This window comes from Aotus nancymaae, unplaced genomic scaffold (assembly GCF_030222135.1).
Source record: "Aotus nancymaae isolate 86718 unplaced genomic scaffold, 86718_ANA_hifiasm-v0.15.2.pri h1tg000108l, whole genome shotgun sequence".
In the NCBI taxonomy this organism is placed as follows: Eukaryota; Metazoa; Chordata; class Mammalia; order Primates; family Aotidae; genus Aotus; species Aotus nancymaae.
This window is the reverse complement of record NW_026988523.1, coordinates 36,190,205-36,205,000: the sequence shown is the minus strand read 5'-3', so window position 1 is coordinate 36,205,000 and position 14,796 is coordinate 36,190,205. Positions and strand designations below refer to the sequence as shown.

At 44.2% G+C, this 14,796-nt stretch overlaps 1 protein-coding gene across 1 annotated transcript in view; it reads right to left on the bottom strand.

The window, feature by feature from the left end:
• Window positions 1–269: 269 nt before the first annotated feature.
• PRCC (proline rich mitotic checkpoint control factor) overlaps window positions 270–14,796 on the bottom strand; it is a 31,162-nt gene continuing 16,635 nt past the window's right edge. The window contains exons 4-7 of the mRNA XM_012449790.2: window positions 9,515–9,610; window positions 6,803–6,946; window positions 3,990–4,055; window positions 270–720 (exon numbers count right to left, since the gene is read on the bottom strand). Coding sequence (XP_012305213.2) covers window positions 634–720; window positions 3,990–4,055; window positions 6,803–6,946; window positions 9,515–9,610 — 393 coding nt within the window. The 3' untranslated portion in view covers window positions 270–633. The remainder of the gene's footprint in view (window positions 721–3,989; window positions 4,056–6,802; window positions 6,947–9,514; window positions 9,611–14,796) is intronic.

Genomic DNA, 14,796 nt, shown 5'->3' with positions numbered 1-14,796 from the left:
ATTTCGTGCTACCGAAAGAACCTCTTGACTTCATCCAGTCTCCAGAGGTACCTGAGATCAGCAATATACATTTGGGATCACGGGCCCCTCTGAAAATCATCCCGCCTCATATGAAGTTGTGCACACAATTTCTAGGGTCTTCAATGGCCACGAACTCACATTAGATGGTGGATAGAGAGGGAAAAAAGTAAAGTGATGAGGCAGCTCAAGACGGTTTGGAAGGTGCTTTACACAAGGTAAACACGAATCCAGGGACATGGCAGGCAATGTCTGTCAGACTGAATGTTTTATTTCAACAGACATCCCTGGTTTAAAAAAAAAAAAAAGTGGTGGTGGTGGGGAGGGTTCAACATTTCATCACACCTGACAGGGAGCAAAACTCCCATCCCAGAACTCAGAGCCCCTTCGGAGGCGTCACACAAGTCTTTGCTAGCTCCAGGACAGAAAGGAGCTGAATTTTCTAACTTGTTAAGAAAAATCTATCAAATATGTTCATTCTCGCAGAGGCGAGGGCTGGGTCCTTGGGGAAAGAGATCCTAGGCTTAGAGCAGCTGGGGTCCCAGAGGTGAAGCTGGGGGCCAGGCCAGCTGGGCTGGCAGGAAGGAGATCCTGGGAGCAATCAGTTCCAGAGCCCTAGAATCCGTATTTGGCTTGGGTCTGACGGCGGCTGAGCTTGTTCTCTGACCAGGTGTTCTTCAGTTCCAGCTCCCGCTCCTTGGCCTGTGGCAAGGAAGAAGGGGGAGGGGAGGGTCAAACTGGAATTCTGAGAAACACTGTCCTCTTGCCTCTGTGACCTTCCCAATTTACAATCTTTCTCCTCTCAAAAAAATTACGGGGAAACAGCAAATGCCTTGAAAAACTTACCCAAGTAAAAGGGGAAGACCCCAAGAAAACAAAGAAAAAAATCATTTCTTTGGAGAGTGATAAAGGCTTAAGCAGAATAAAGACTCAAGAATCCTGGTGTTTCCTCTAGTAGAATTAAAACTCAAAAGCTGAAATGGGAAATGGGCAAATGAAAACTAGAATTTAACATCTAAAAGGAAGAAAATCAGCTGCCTTAGACACCCAAGCAACAGAGTAGGAGGGGACAGCTTCAAAGGCTTGGACCAGTCAAAACGGAACACTAACTAACAATCGCTTAGCTTGGATATGCAGTTTTGCAGTTGTGTCAAATACAGTATGTGTGGTACCTTAGAAATTCAAACAATTTTAAAGTAAGGACTGAAGCTGTGAGAAACTGAGAGGTACAAGAATGACTTCTCTCTTCAGATCTCAACAACTCCTGGCTCTATACTGCATTCTGAAATGTAGAAGTACCACCCTAGAAAGAGGGTTCTCAAGCCCCCTCAAAAGTGATCTGATGCCTGTTCATTTCCTTTGGAATTTGGGGTGGGGGTTAAGAGAGTGGGTTTAAATAATATCATACTCTCAAATCCTTTCCCACAAATCACAAGATAGGGAAAGAGTACAAAGGAGTTCCTGAAAGGAAGGTGAAAATACGACAAAACAATGAAAGCAAGATATACCATGAAATCACCAACCAGAATGTACGCTCCCCAGGAAAAGGGCCAGGAAAGGGTCTTATTCATATCTGTATCTTTGACAGAATTTAGTTCAATTAGTCTTAAAAAGATGTTTAGCCAGGCGCGGTGGCTCACGCCTGTAATCCCAGCACTTTGGGAGGCCAAGGCAGGTGGATCACAAGGTCAAGACCAGCCTGGCCAAGATGGTGAAACCCCATCTCTACTAAAAAATACAAAAATTAGCTGAGCGTGGTGGTGGGCGCCTGCAATCCCAGCTCAGGAGGCTGAGCCAGGAGAATTGCTTGAACCCAGGAGGCGGAGGTTGCAGTGAGCCAAGATCATGCGACTGCACTCCAGCCTGGACAACAGAGTGAGACTCCAGCTCAAAAAAAAAAAAAAAATGTTTCATGACTATTGACCCTTGAACAACACGAGTTTGAGCTGCACAGATTCACTCATGCGTGAATTTTTTTTCCAATAAATATTTAATATTTTAGAACTTTTTTTGGAGATTTGAGACAATTTGAAAACACAAATTGTGTAACCTAGAAATACTGAAAAAATCAAGAAAAAGGTATGTTGTGAATGCATAAAATATATGTAGATACTAGTCTATTTTATCATTACTACCATAAAATATACACAAATCGATAGAAAGTTAACATTTATAAAAATGTACACACAAATACATATCATATGTGATGCCATTTGTAGTCAAGAGAAATGTAAAGAAATTAAATCCTAACTGTGTAAAATTCAACGTAGTACACACTGTACTAATGTCATAATTTATCATAGACACCTCTTATTGCTATTGCAGTGAGCTCAAGTATTGTATCTGCTTAAAACACCACATGACACTAACCATTTCCACGGGAGCTGCTTGTCTCTTAGAACGTTGCATAACACAGTTAAATGTGCATGTGCTCTCTCAGTTCTTGTGTGTTTTTCACTGTGTACAATACCATAAATCTTTTTTTTTTTTTTTGGAAAGAGTCTCACTCTGTCACTCAGGCTGGCATAGGCACGATCTCAGCTCCCACCTCCCAGGTTCAAGCGATTCTCCTGCCTCAGCCTCCTGAATAGCTGGGATTACAGGTGCACGCCACCACACCCAACTAATTTTTTGTATTTTTAGTAAAGACAGGGTTTCACCATGTTGGTCAGGATAATCTCGAACTCCTGACCTCGTGATCCGCCCACCTCGGCCTCCCAAAGTGCTGGGATTACAGGTATGAACCGCTGCGCCCAGCCCATAAATCTTAAATAACACCATGGAACCCATATGAAGTGCTACTAGTCATGCTAAAGTGTTCCCAAGCAGCAAAGTGATGACATCACAAGAAAAAGGTGACTCATTTGGTATGTTCTGTAGATTGGGGTCTGCAGCTGCAGTTGCCTGCCACTTCAGGACAAATAAATCCAGCATAAGGACAATTGTTAAAAAAGAAAAGAAATCATGCCACTGCACTCCAGCCTGGTGACAGAGCAAGACTCTGTCTAAAAAAAAAAAAGGAAATTTATGAAGTTATCGTTGCAGCTATGTCAGCAGGTGTGAAAACCCAGCATATTTTGCAAAATACAAAATGTGTTATTGGTAAGGATTCTGGTCAACAGCAGGCAATTAGTAGCTTAGTTTTAGGGGAATCAAAAATTATACACATAGCCTGGGCTACACAGGGAGATCCTATCTCTACAAAAAAATTCTTTAATTAGCTAGATGTGATGGCACACACCTGTGGTCCCAGCTATTTTGAAGGCTGAGGTGGGAGAATCATTTGAGCCCAGGAGGTGGAGGCTGCAGTGAGCCGTGATTGTGCCACTGCACTCCAGCCTGGGTGACAGAGTAAAACCCTGTCTCCAAAAAGGAAAAAAAAAGTTATACGCAGATTTTTGACTGTTCAGGGTGTTGGCACCCCTAACCCTCTGTGTTGGCCAAGGGTCAACTGTATTTGAAAGCTGCCCAGTCATATTAAATAAATTGCAAGACACTCTAATTTCAAAAGACATTGTTGGATTACCTGTAATTCTGAATTATTTGTGTTGATGTTCCCTGCCACAGAAGTGGAGAATATAAAACCAACCTCTTCATCAGGTGGATGTTTTGCTAAATTGATGAATCAACTTTTTTTAAAGTTTTTTAAATTACTAGAGAAAGTTGCTATTTAAAAGAACCCTATGATAAACCATTTCACTCTCCTCTTAAATTACGTTTTGGATATCTGGATTTTCACTTAACAGAGTTTTATTGAAGCACCTGCACCTGAATCTTATCTGCAGTCAGACTGAAGTAGAGCAGAATAATTCTGAAGGATATATCCCCTCCTAGTGGCCACTCTGAGAACAGGAGAGGATGCCTGCCAGAAGATGGTCCCTGGCATCCGGGCTTCTAACCCGTATCTCAGCCTTCAAATTCCCAGATTTACAGGAATTCTGCCTGAGCCAGAGCCCTCAGCTCTCTCTCACCTGATGAATCAGATATGTGATCTGGTGTTTCCGCCGCTGCTGGCCTGTTGGCTGCTCACCTTTCTTCTGTAAGAGAAGAAAACATAGTCATTAATCCACAGGATGAAAGCAGAAATTTCTCATGTGCCCAGATGGTGCGGTGTTAGGGACTGAGAGGCTGATTCCACAGCCCAAATCCTGGGTTTTCTCCTGGGGGAGAAAAGTTGGAGCTGTTTTTACCTCTATATACTTACAAAGCCTGTATTTTCATTAAAGCCATTATACAAAAAACCCAAGCTAAGAACACTTGCCTGAAATAGCCTGCTAATATACCCCGCTAGACTGGAAATACTTTGAGGTCAGGACTGTCTTCTGCATCTTTGGTAATCCCACCAGACCCCTAGCACCCAGCACGGGGCTTTGGCCGCTGTGGACATCTGAGATCAGTTTTACTGCCGGCAGTCAGTCTGAAACAGTTTGTAGGCCAGGGTACAGGTGACCTTCTGCCCCCCTGCCAGGCCCCTCCACAATCCCCATGCCCATCTCCCTTCAAACCCTCTTCATCTCTGTCCCCTTCTCCCCAGTCAAGCCAGATGTCTAGCCTGTCTCCTACCTACTGCTTACCAAGCTCGCTCCCATCAATCACCTCTGGCTAAAACCCCGCCTTCCCCATTCTAGTAAGTGCCAGCAGCTTCCCTGGAATTAGAAATTTCACAATCACTCCACCTCTACCCAATCTTCCAGCCTCCACCCGTAACGGCATTGAACCCGTAACCAAACTTTGATGCAAATGATTTACTGTCAAAGTCTATATTGGTCTGGGCTTTCATTCTGCGGTTTTTCTGTCCTCTGCCAGAGTTGTCTCAGACTAGAAGCTTCCTAATCATCTCCACCCAACTCCCAAAACTCCTCTCTAGAGTCTCCTCAGCACTTATGTAATCAATTTGTGCTGTAATCATTTACACTCAAGTGTCCTTAAATCTCTTCTTCCCAACTATGCTGTCAACTCCTCAAGGACAAGGACCATATCTTTTTCTCCTTATAACAAAATCTACTTCCATACAATGAGAGGGTGGCAAGAAAACCTGAAGATAGGAAAATAGCAAATACTAGCTGCTTGCTGCTATTAAATGTCATTTAACGTGACAGTTAAAGATGACATACATAAAACATCCAGCTCCATTCCTGGCCCACGGTGAGCATTAATGACAGTAGCTATTACTACGTGACTATGCTTCTCGACCCACAGTTGGTAGAGCACACTCTCCTAAGTGGCTTTTCCAGTAAACAGTGATGGATCTATGCTGATCTAACCACCATCCTTTGCTCTGTCCTGTATGACCGCCAGCATTCAGTTAAAACAAATGGCTGGGGCTTGCATGGCCATCTGTGGCCACAGAACAAAGCAAAGCAAATGGGGGGAGGAAAAGGGAACAAAATCCTCGACCCTGGCCTTGCTGGTGCTGGGCACAAGTCCAGGGCTGCCCAACATTCTCCCCCAGTGGCAGGCTCATAAATGTCCACATTTGCTGTTCTCAGCTACTAGGTGGAGATGTTCATCATACTGACTGAAGAAAACTAGGACAGAGAAGGCAGGAGTGTGGTGTGGGAAATGTGATGAATAAAAGCACTGGAAAAGACTACAGCTGGCTACAATAAATAATGGAGAGAACACAGAAGAGTTGTACGCTCAGAATCTCGGGACTCCAGGACTTCTGAGGTTCTGTTGTGCCCACACCTCAAAGATATGCTGAGCCAGGTCCCAGCTTGAAACAATGAACTGAGGTCGGGTATAGTGGCTCATGCCTGTAATCCCAGCACTTTGGGAGGCCAAGGCCAAGGCCAAGGTGGGTGGATCACTTGAGGCCAGGAGTTTGAGACCAGCCTGGACAACATGGTGAAACTCCATCTCTAAAAAATCAGATGGGTATATGGTGGCATGCACCTATAGTCCCAGCAACTCAGGGGACTGAGGTGGGAGGATCATTTGAGCCTGGGAGCCAGAGGTTGCAATGAGCTGTGATTGAGCCAGGGCATGCCAGCTTGGGCAACAGAGTGAGACTCTGAAGAAAAAAAAAATACCAAAAAAATGAAAACAAAAGGAAGGAAGGAGGAAGGGAGAGAGGGAAGGAAAGGAAGAAGATAGTATTTTAAAAGAATAAAAATTAAAACAAAAAACTTTAAATCAAAAAAAAAAAAAAAGGATCTGACTATAGGGAAAGAGTAGAGCAGCTGTGGATTCTGTGCAGCCTGGGAAGGAGCCACAAGCACAGGCTGGGAGTCCTTTCCAACCACTCAGTCTCAGCAACCAGACACCCCCATCCAGCTGGAGAGCTGTTAAAAGTACTGCAAAGTTCTGAAGGGCAGGAGCTGTATCTGTGAGGTTTGCTGCATACTCTAGTGCCATGGGCAAAATGTGTTTGCTAAAGATGCTGTGGCTGGGTGAGGTGGCTCATGCCTGTAATCTCAACACTTTGGGAGGCCAAGGCAGGTGGATCAGGAGGTCAGGAATTCAAGACCAGCCTGAACAAGATGGTGAAATCCCATCTCCACTAAAAATACAAAAATAAGCTGGGCATGTTGGCAGGCACCTATAATGCCAGCTACTCAGGAAGGCTGAGGCAGAAGAATCGCTTGAACCTGGGCAACAGAGGCTGTAGTGAGTTGAAATCATACCACTGCACTCCAGCCTGGGTGACAAAGTGAGATTCTGTCTAAAAAAAAAGGGGGTGCTGTGACAATAACAATGGGGTGTGGGGTCAAGATGGGGCATAAGACAAGATTTTGCTTTGCAGTTTTCCAAGTTGGCCACTCAGTAGACCTTTCCCACTTACTTTGCTGAATGACTTCATGGTTTTCTCTTCTGTCAATGACTTAGTCATCCATTGCTGGGCCCCACTGAGCTGGTCATCACCTTTGATCTCCACAAAGTTGATTTCTTCTCTCCCTCGGTTCCTCTTGCCCTGTAGCCGCTTAAACTGGAAAAGAAAAAAAATGCAGGAGTCAGGAATCTGGGCAAGGGGATCAGCAGATGTCACTAAAGAACCAGAGTTTATGGAATGATATTGTGACTCCCCAATCCCAAGGTACCCTCAGTTCTTCTCTCCGTCCTTTCACCCTGCCATCTACCAAACTCCCTTGATGCCAGATAAAAGGCTACTTCTACTCAGGTCTCCTGGACCCAGGGAGAGGGAAGCTAAGAGGTATCGCCAAATGTGAACAAGTGCAGAGAACCAGCGGTATAAATTTGCACTCAAATGGTATCTGCCTACCACTATGCAATATATCCATGTAACAGACTGGCACACGTACCCTTGAATCTATTTTATTTTTAATGGCATCTGCCTAAAAGGACTGTATACAATTTCCATATTAAGAATTCAGAGTAGGCCAGGCAAGGTGACTCAGACCTATAATACCAGCATTTTGGGAGGCCAAGGTGGAAGGACCATTTGAGCCCAGGAGTTTAAGACAAGCCTGGGCAACAAAGTGAGACCCCATCTCTACAAAAAAATTAGCCAAGTGTGGTGGTGTGTGCCTGTGGTCCCTGAGAAACACAGCAAGACCTTGCCGCTAAAAAAATAAAAATAAAAAATAAAATTCCAAGCCCCCAAAAAACACAAAACTCCAGGATTTCTCCTTTAAAAATCAGTTATTTGTCCATTTCTGTTCCTTCTAATGGTTCGGTATCATCGAATCAACAGACCCCCACACCAGAGTGGACATTACAGACAAAGAATGTGGGGCTGCAAAGAAAAGAAGCCTCATGCACACACACAGGTTTAGCTTTACTTCAAAGGAGTTTTTTTCCTTTACTTTTCTGCTGGCTTCTCAACATGGATCAAAAGAGTTTTTAAGGGTAAAGAAGAAAAAAAAAAAAAAGTCCAGTAAACTTTCTAGGTGACTGTTACTCTTTCCTCCTAAAAAAAAAAAAAAAAAAAAAAAAAAAAAAAAATTGCAAATCACACAAGTCATCCAGAGGTGTGCCTCAAAGGGAATGTGGGTGAAGCAGAATCGAATTTTAAAACTCAGAAGCTTCAGTGAGACTGAGACCCAGATCCTGATCTCAACATTAGTGAGGCCTTCTACACTCACTCTACTTATAAGAAACTGACTTTTCCAGTAAGTGGGTTCCCAGCTAGGCTTAGCTGGTTCGAAAGAAACCAACTATTAAACTTGCCAAGAAGGAGAGTGGATGAACACACTATCAAGCACTGGCAGAAGCATGCAAAGGGATGGATGTGTTTCTGGGAAAAGGTAAGCAGAAAAGAGTTATTTTTTATAAGAACCTCCATGGAGAGGTAGCACCCTCTATTTCTGCAGATTCCTCCTAATAGGCTGTGACTTACCTGCAGATAGAACGGTACTTTATATCCTCAATAAGGGCCTGAAAGTCACAGGACATTGTCCTTTTACCTTTCCTTTGGCTGAAGCTTGGGAAAGCTCAGCAGCAGGGAGATGATACCATTATGCGAAACACAGGGTTACTTAATATAGCTGCTTGGTGCCTCCCCAAATCCATTCTCCCCTTCTTTAGTGTAAATGAATCCAAAATTTTTGCTAGGCATATTACCATACAACTGAAACACTACATTTCCTAGACCCCTTACAACTAGCTGGATGTGGTGGCTCATGCCTGTAATCCCAACACTTTGGGAGGCTGAGACCGGCGGATCACTTGAGGCTAGGAGTTCAAGACCCACCTGGGCCAACGTGGTGAAACCTTGTCTCTACTAAAAATCCAAAAATTAGCTGGGCATGGTGGCACACGCTATAATCCCAGCTACTCCTATTTGGGAAGCTGAGGCACAAGAATCGCTTGAGCCTGGGAGGCAGAGGTTGCAGTGAACAAGATCATGCCACCACACTCCAGCCTGGGTGAAAGAGCAAGACTCTGCTCCAAACAAAAACATAAAAAAAAAAAAAAAAAAAAACAACTAGATATGGCCACGTGGGCAGATTCTAGTCAGTGAGATCAAAGTGGACATGCTCTTAGGAATTTTCAGGAAGTCTCCTAGAAACGGGGGGAAGTGTTCCTCCTCTTTCTTTCTCTACCCTGCTGCATCTCCAACGCCAGTGTGATGGCTGTAGCTTTCTTGAGCTGCTATCATGGACCATAAGAATAAAGGCCACAGCCTAGGGATGGCAAAGTGATAATCAGAAAGAGACCGAGACCAGGCATGGTAAATCACCCCTGTAATCCCACCACTTTGGGAAACCACTTGGGCCCAGGAGTTCAAGTGCAGCCTGGACAACAAGCAAGACCCCATCTCTACCAAAAAAAAAAAAAGGGGGACTAGATACCTGACTCTGCGGAGCTGCAAAGTACCCCTGGCCTGCCTACCTATATCCTTCTTCCATGAAGAAAAAAGCTAACTTCCTTTATAAGCCACTATTATTTAGAGTTTCTCAGTTACATGTTGCCAACCTAATCCTGATACAGTTTTGTCTTTTGTGTGTGCTTTTTTTTTAATTTCCTTTGGCTTCAGATGTGAAACATGGTGCCCAGGGGTCAAAGATGGTCACTTGCAGCTTTGTTAACTTACTGCTTCGTCATCGATGAAGGAGGCATCTGGGGCAATTTCCTGTGGGGGGACCAGAGCCGGGTCCTGTGCAGGATAGTAGCCACCACTGTAATAATCCTGCAGCCAAAGAGGAAAGAAAAACACACCAAGTGAGGGCAGAGTCGGACAGGGGACGGTAAAGTGTGTCCAGAAACAGAATATCCTCATCAAACAGGCAATGGTGAGACACCCACACTGCAGCTTCCTCAAACAGACCAGTTAAAGGCACAGATCCCAAGGACCTGCCCTATAACTCAAGAACAATCCCTACAGCTTTTCTAATCTACACTATCCAGACAGATGGGTATTTTTTAGGAAAGGGTAACAAGAAATAAAGACAGTCTCTCTTGCTTCAATCTATACCCTGCTCCCTCCTAAGAACAACTCTCACCCCTCACCTCTACCATGCCCTCAGCCCTGCTCCTCCTGCCCATAAGATCCCCAGTGAGCTGCAATGTGAGCAGGAACAAGAAGGCATATGTCATGCCATTCCTGCTCCTCATTCTAGTTTGGTCCTGTGGATATAGGGAACAGTCTAGACGGGGTGGGGAGTTTGCAGATCTCCGATTTAAAATAACCACTATTAGGAATGTAAGGAAACTTACAAAGCTGAGAACAAAGCAGGTTTGTTTACCAGATTTTTAGGTCAGGAATCCCATGATTCCCCTCAGAGTTGAGTGGCCCAGATGTTGTTGCAGACCCTAACGGAAGAGGAGGGTGAAGGCAATGGCAAGGCCCCTGCATGGCCAAGTCAGGCAGCCACAGGGCCAATAAACTCTTTCCTCCTTGCCTACACTTTTTCCTAACTCTTCAACTTCATCTTAAATTCCATGAAATGCACCACTAAGAACATTCGTTTTATGATGAGGTAAATGAAAATAGGTTTAATATTCACTACATAAAAATAATATATAAAAATCCAGAGCAATTACAGTATGGATTTTTTTATAACGGTATTCACAATAAGATACATTTAAATTTCAGCAAACCCTAGTATATTTAAAATGTTTCACTTTATGTAGATTATCTCAATGATGTTTATAACTGCATATAGAATTCCAATTTGTTGGCCGGGCTTGGTGGCTCATGCCTGTAATCCCAGCACTTTGGGAGGCCAAGGCAGGTGGATTACCTGAGCAAGACCAGCCTGACCAACGTGGTGAAACCTTGTCTCTACTAAAAATACAAAAATTAGCCAGGCATGGTGGTGGGCGCCCGTAATCCCTACTACTTAGGAGGCTGATGCAGGAGAATCGCTTGAACCCAGGAGGCGGAGGTTGCAGTGAGCCAAGAACGTGCCATTGCACTATAGCCTGGGCGACAAAGAGTCAGACTCTGTCTCAAAAAAAAATAATAATTTCAATTTGTTATTCATTTGCTTGGTGTAAATCAGTGGTTTCTTGGATTGAAATAGCATCTTTTTGTTTTTCTGCTAAAGAAGTAAAAACACTTATTATCTTCCTCCTCCATTCTTTTTTTTTTTTTTTTTTTTTTTTGAGACAGAATTTCACTCTTGTTGCCCAGGCTGGAGTGCAATGGCACCATCTTGGCTCACCGCAACCTCCACCTCCCAGGTTCAAGCGATTCTCCTGTCTCAGCCTCCCCCAAGTAAGCTGAGATTACAGGCGCATGCTACCACATCTGGCTATTTTTTATATTTTTCTAGTAGAGGCAGGGTTTCATCACATTGGCCAGGCTGGTCTCCAACTCCTGACCTCAGGTGATCCACCCACCTCAGCCTCCCAAAGGATTACAAGCATGAGCCACCACGCCCAGCCTATCTTCCTCCATCCTTCTAACAACAACCTTCAGGGAAGATATACTGTCTCTGCTCAGCCTATAGGAAACAACAAGGTTTAACAGCAAAGATTTAGGAAACACAGTAGTTTTCAAAGTATTTGGTCAGAACAGGTTCTCCTCAAAGCCCTCCCTCCTTACTCATGCCCAGATTGAAAATAATAACACTGACCATTCAGAGAGTCACAGCAATTGAAGGGACTCTTAAGTCTTCCAACCATCCCAGGCCGGCAGTAAAACTTGCTGAAGCTGCCCAGTCCATGGGGCCAGCCAGCTGCCTCTGTTCAACTCCACCACTGGTGCTAGGTCCCCCAACTCCTGCTCCTAGGAGCCGTCTACATCTTGGGAAGGTCTGACTGCTAGGAATTATCTCTTAAACCTACTTACAACCTGGAATTCTATACTTTCACTCTCTGAGGCTATCTGGAACAAATCTAAATAGCTCTTCCAAACAACGGGTGAAAAAAGCGTGAATAAGTTACAATCACCACTTACTAAACATTCACTATTTTCCAGGAACCACCATGCTCAGCTAATGTAATTCTTTTAGCAAGCCTTTGAGTTGTGCTCTGATACCCCATTTTACACCTGAAGAATCTGAGACTGAGAGAGGCAGTTAAGTAACTTGCCCAAACTCAGCTTGTGATTCAAACCTCAAACCACCCTCAGGATTCACTTTATTCTTACTTTGCACTCAACCCTCCAGATTCCCCTCTTTCCTCCTCGGCCCCACCTCTTCCTTCCTGTTTTCTCAATACTCCTCACCTCTGGAAACTCTTCTCAGACTAAGTGCTATCTAGAAGTCTATGCCATAGCTCCCTTATCCTCATCACCCACTCTTGAGGACGCTATCCTGTAACTCTAAGATTAGAGACCAGTCCTCTTCCGCCTTCTCCTCACACCTCTCACCAGCTCCCACAATCGGATTTTGTTTTTAACATAAGTGATGTGCTCCAGGACATCAGTCTAGGCAAAAATTTTACAGCTAAGACCTCAAAAGCACAGGCGATAAAATCGAAAGTCGGTCAGGCATGGTGGCTCATGCCTGTAATCCTATCACTTTGGGAGGCGGAGGTGGGTGGATCACAAGAGGTCAGGAATTCCAGACCAGCCTGACCAACATGGTGAAACCCTGTCTCTACTAAAAAATATAAAATTAACTGGGCGTGGTGGCAGGCACCTGTAATCTCAGTTACTCAGGAGACTGAGGCAGGAGAATTGCTTGAACCTGGGAAGCAGAGGTTGCAGTGAGCCAAGATCACGCCACTGCACTCCAGCCTGGGTGACAGAGCGAGAATCCATCTCAAAAATAAATAAATAAACAAAAACAGGACAGGTGCAGTAGCTCATGCCTGTAATTCCAGCACTTTGGGAGGCCAAGGCGGGTGGATCATTTGGGGTCAGGAGTTCGAGTCCAGACTGGCTAATATGGTGAAACCCCATCTCTACCAAAAACACAAAAAAATTAGGCATGGTGGCACATGCCTGTAATCCCAGCTCCTCAGAGGCTGAGGCAGGAGAATCGCTTGAACCCAGAAGACGGAGGTTGCAGTGGGCAACAGAGCGAGACCCTGTCTCAAGAAAAAAACAAACAAATAAATAAAATAAAATAAAAATAATAAAAATTAAAATACAAAAATTAGCTGGGCGTGGGAGCAGGCACCTGTAATCCCAGCTACTCAGGAGGCTGAGGCAGGAGAATCTCTTGAACCTGGCAGGCAGAGGATGCAGTGAGCAGAGAGTGTGCCAACTGCACTCCAGCCTGGGCGACAGAGCAAGATTCCGTCTAAAACAAAACAAAAACACAAAAAAACAGAAAACCAAAATTTGACAAATGGCACTATATTAAACCAAAAAGCTTCTGCACAGAATAAACAGACAACATGTAGAATGGGAGAAAATATTCACAGACTATCTATCTGACAAGAGATTAAACTGAAGAATATATAAGAAACTCAAACTTAACAATTAACTCCTGATCACAAGGTCAGGAGTTTGAGACCAGCCTGGCCAAGATGATGAAACCCTGTCTCTACTAAAAATACAAAAATTAGCAGGACACAGTGGTGGATGCCTGTAATACCAGCTATTTGGAAGGCTGAGGCAGAAGAATTGCTTGAACCCAGGAGGCGGAGGTTGCAGTGAGCCGAGATCAAGCCACTGCACTCCAGCCTGGGCGACAGGGCGACAGAGCAAGACTCCATCTCAAAAAAAAAAAAAAAAAGAAGTAACGGAAATGGCCAATAGCTATATTTTTAAATGCTCAACATCACTAATTATCAGGGAAATATAAATCAAAACTGCAATGAGATACCATCTCACACCAGTCAGAATGGCTATTGTTAAAAAGTCAAAAAATAACAGACACTGGCAAGGCTGTGGAGAAACAAGAACACTTATACGATGCAGATGGCAATGTAAATTAGTTCAACCACCATGGAAAGTAGTTTGGAGATTTCTCAAAGAACTTAAAACAGAACTACCATTCAAGCCAGCAATCCCATTACTGGATATATACCCAAAAGAATATGAATTATTCTACTGTAAAGACCATGCACACATGTTCATCATGGCACTATTTGCAACAGCAAAGACAGAATCAACCTACTTGCCCATCAACAGTGGACTAGATAAAGAAAATGTGGTACATATATACCATGGAATACTACACAGCCATAAAAATAGAAGAAAATCATGTCCTTGGCAGCAGCATGGATGGAGCTGGAAGCCATTAAGCAAATTAACGCAGAAACAGAAAACCAAATACCACATCTTCACTTATAAATGGGAACTAAACATTGAGTACACGTGGACACAAGGAAGGGAACAACAGACACCAGGGCCTACTTGAGTGTGGAGGGTAAGGATCAAAAACTACCTATTACAGCCAAGCATGGTGGCTCAGACTATAATCCCATCACTTTGGGAGGCTGAATCAGGAAGATCACTTTAAGGCCAGAAGTTCAAGACCAGCCTGGCCAACATGGTGAAACCCCGTCTCTACTAAAAACAAAAAAATTAAATTAGCGGACATGGAACACACCAGTAGTCCCAGCTATTCGGGAGGCTGAAGCGGGAGAATTGCTTCAACCTGGGAGGCGGAGGTTGTAGTGAGTCAAGGTTGTGCCACTGCACTCCAGTCTGGGCCATAGAACAAGACTCCATCTCAAAAAAAAATAAAATACAAAAATTAGCTAGGCCTGGTAGTGGTGGTACACACCTGTAGTCCCAGCTACTCAGGAGGCTGAGGCAGGAGAATCACTTGAACCCGGGAGGCGGAGGTTGTAGTTGAGCCAAGATTAAGCCACGGCACTCCAGCCTGGGCGACAGAGTGACTCCATCTCAAAAAAAGCCAAAAACCTAACTATCGGGTACTATGCTCATTACCTGGGTAACAAAATAATCTGTACACCAAACCCCTGTGACATGCAATTTACCCATGTAACAAACCTGCACACGTACCTCCT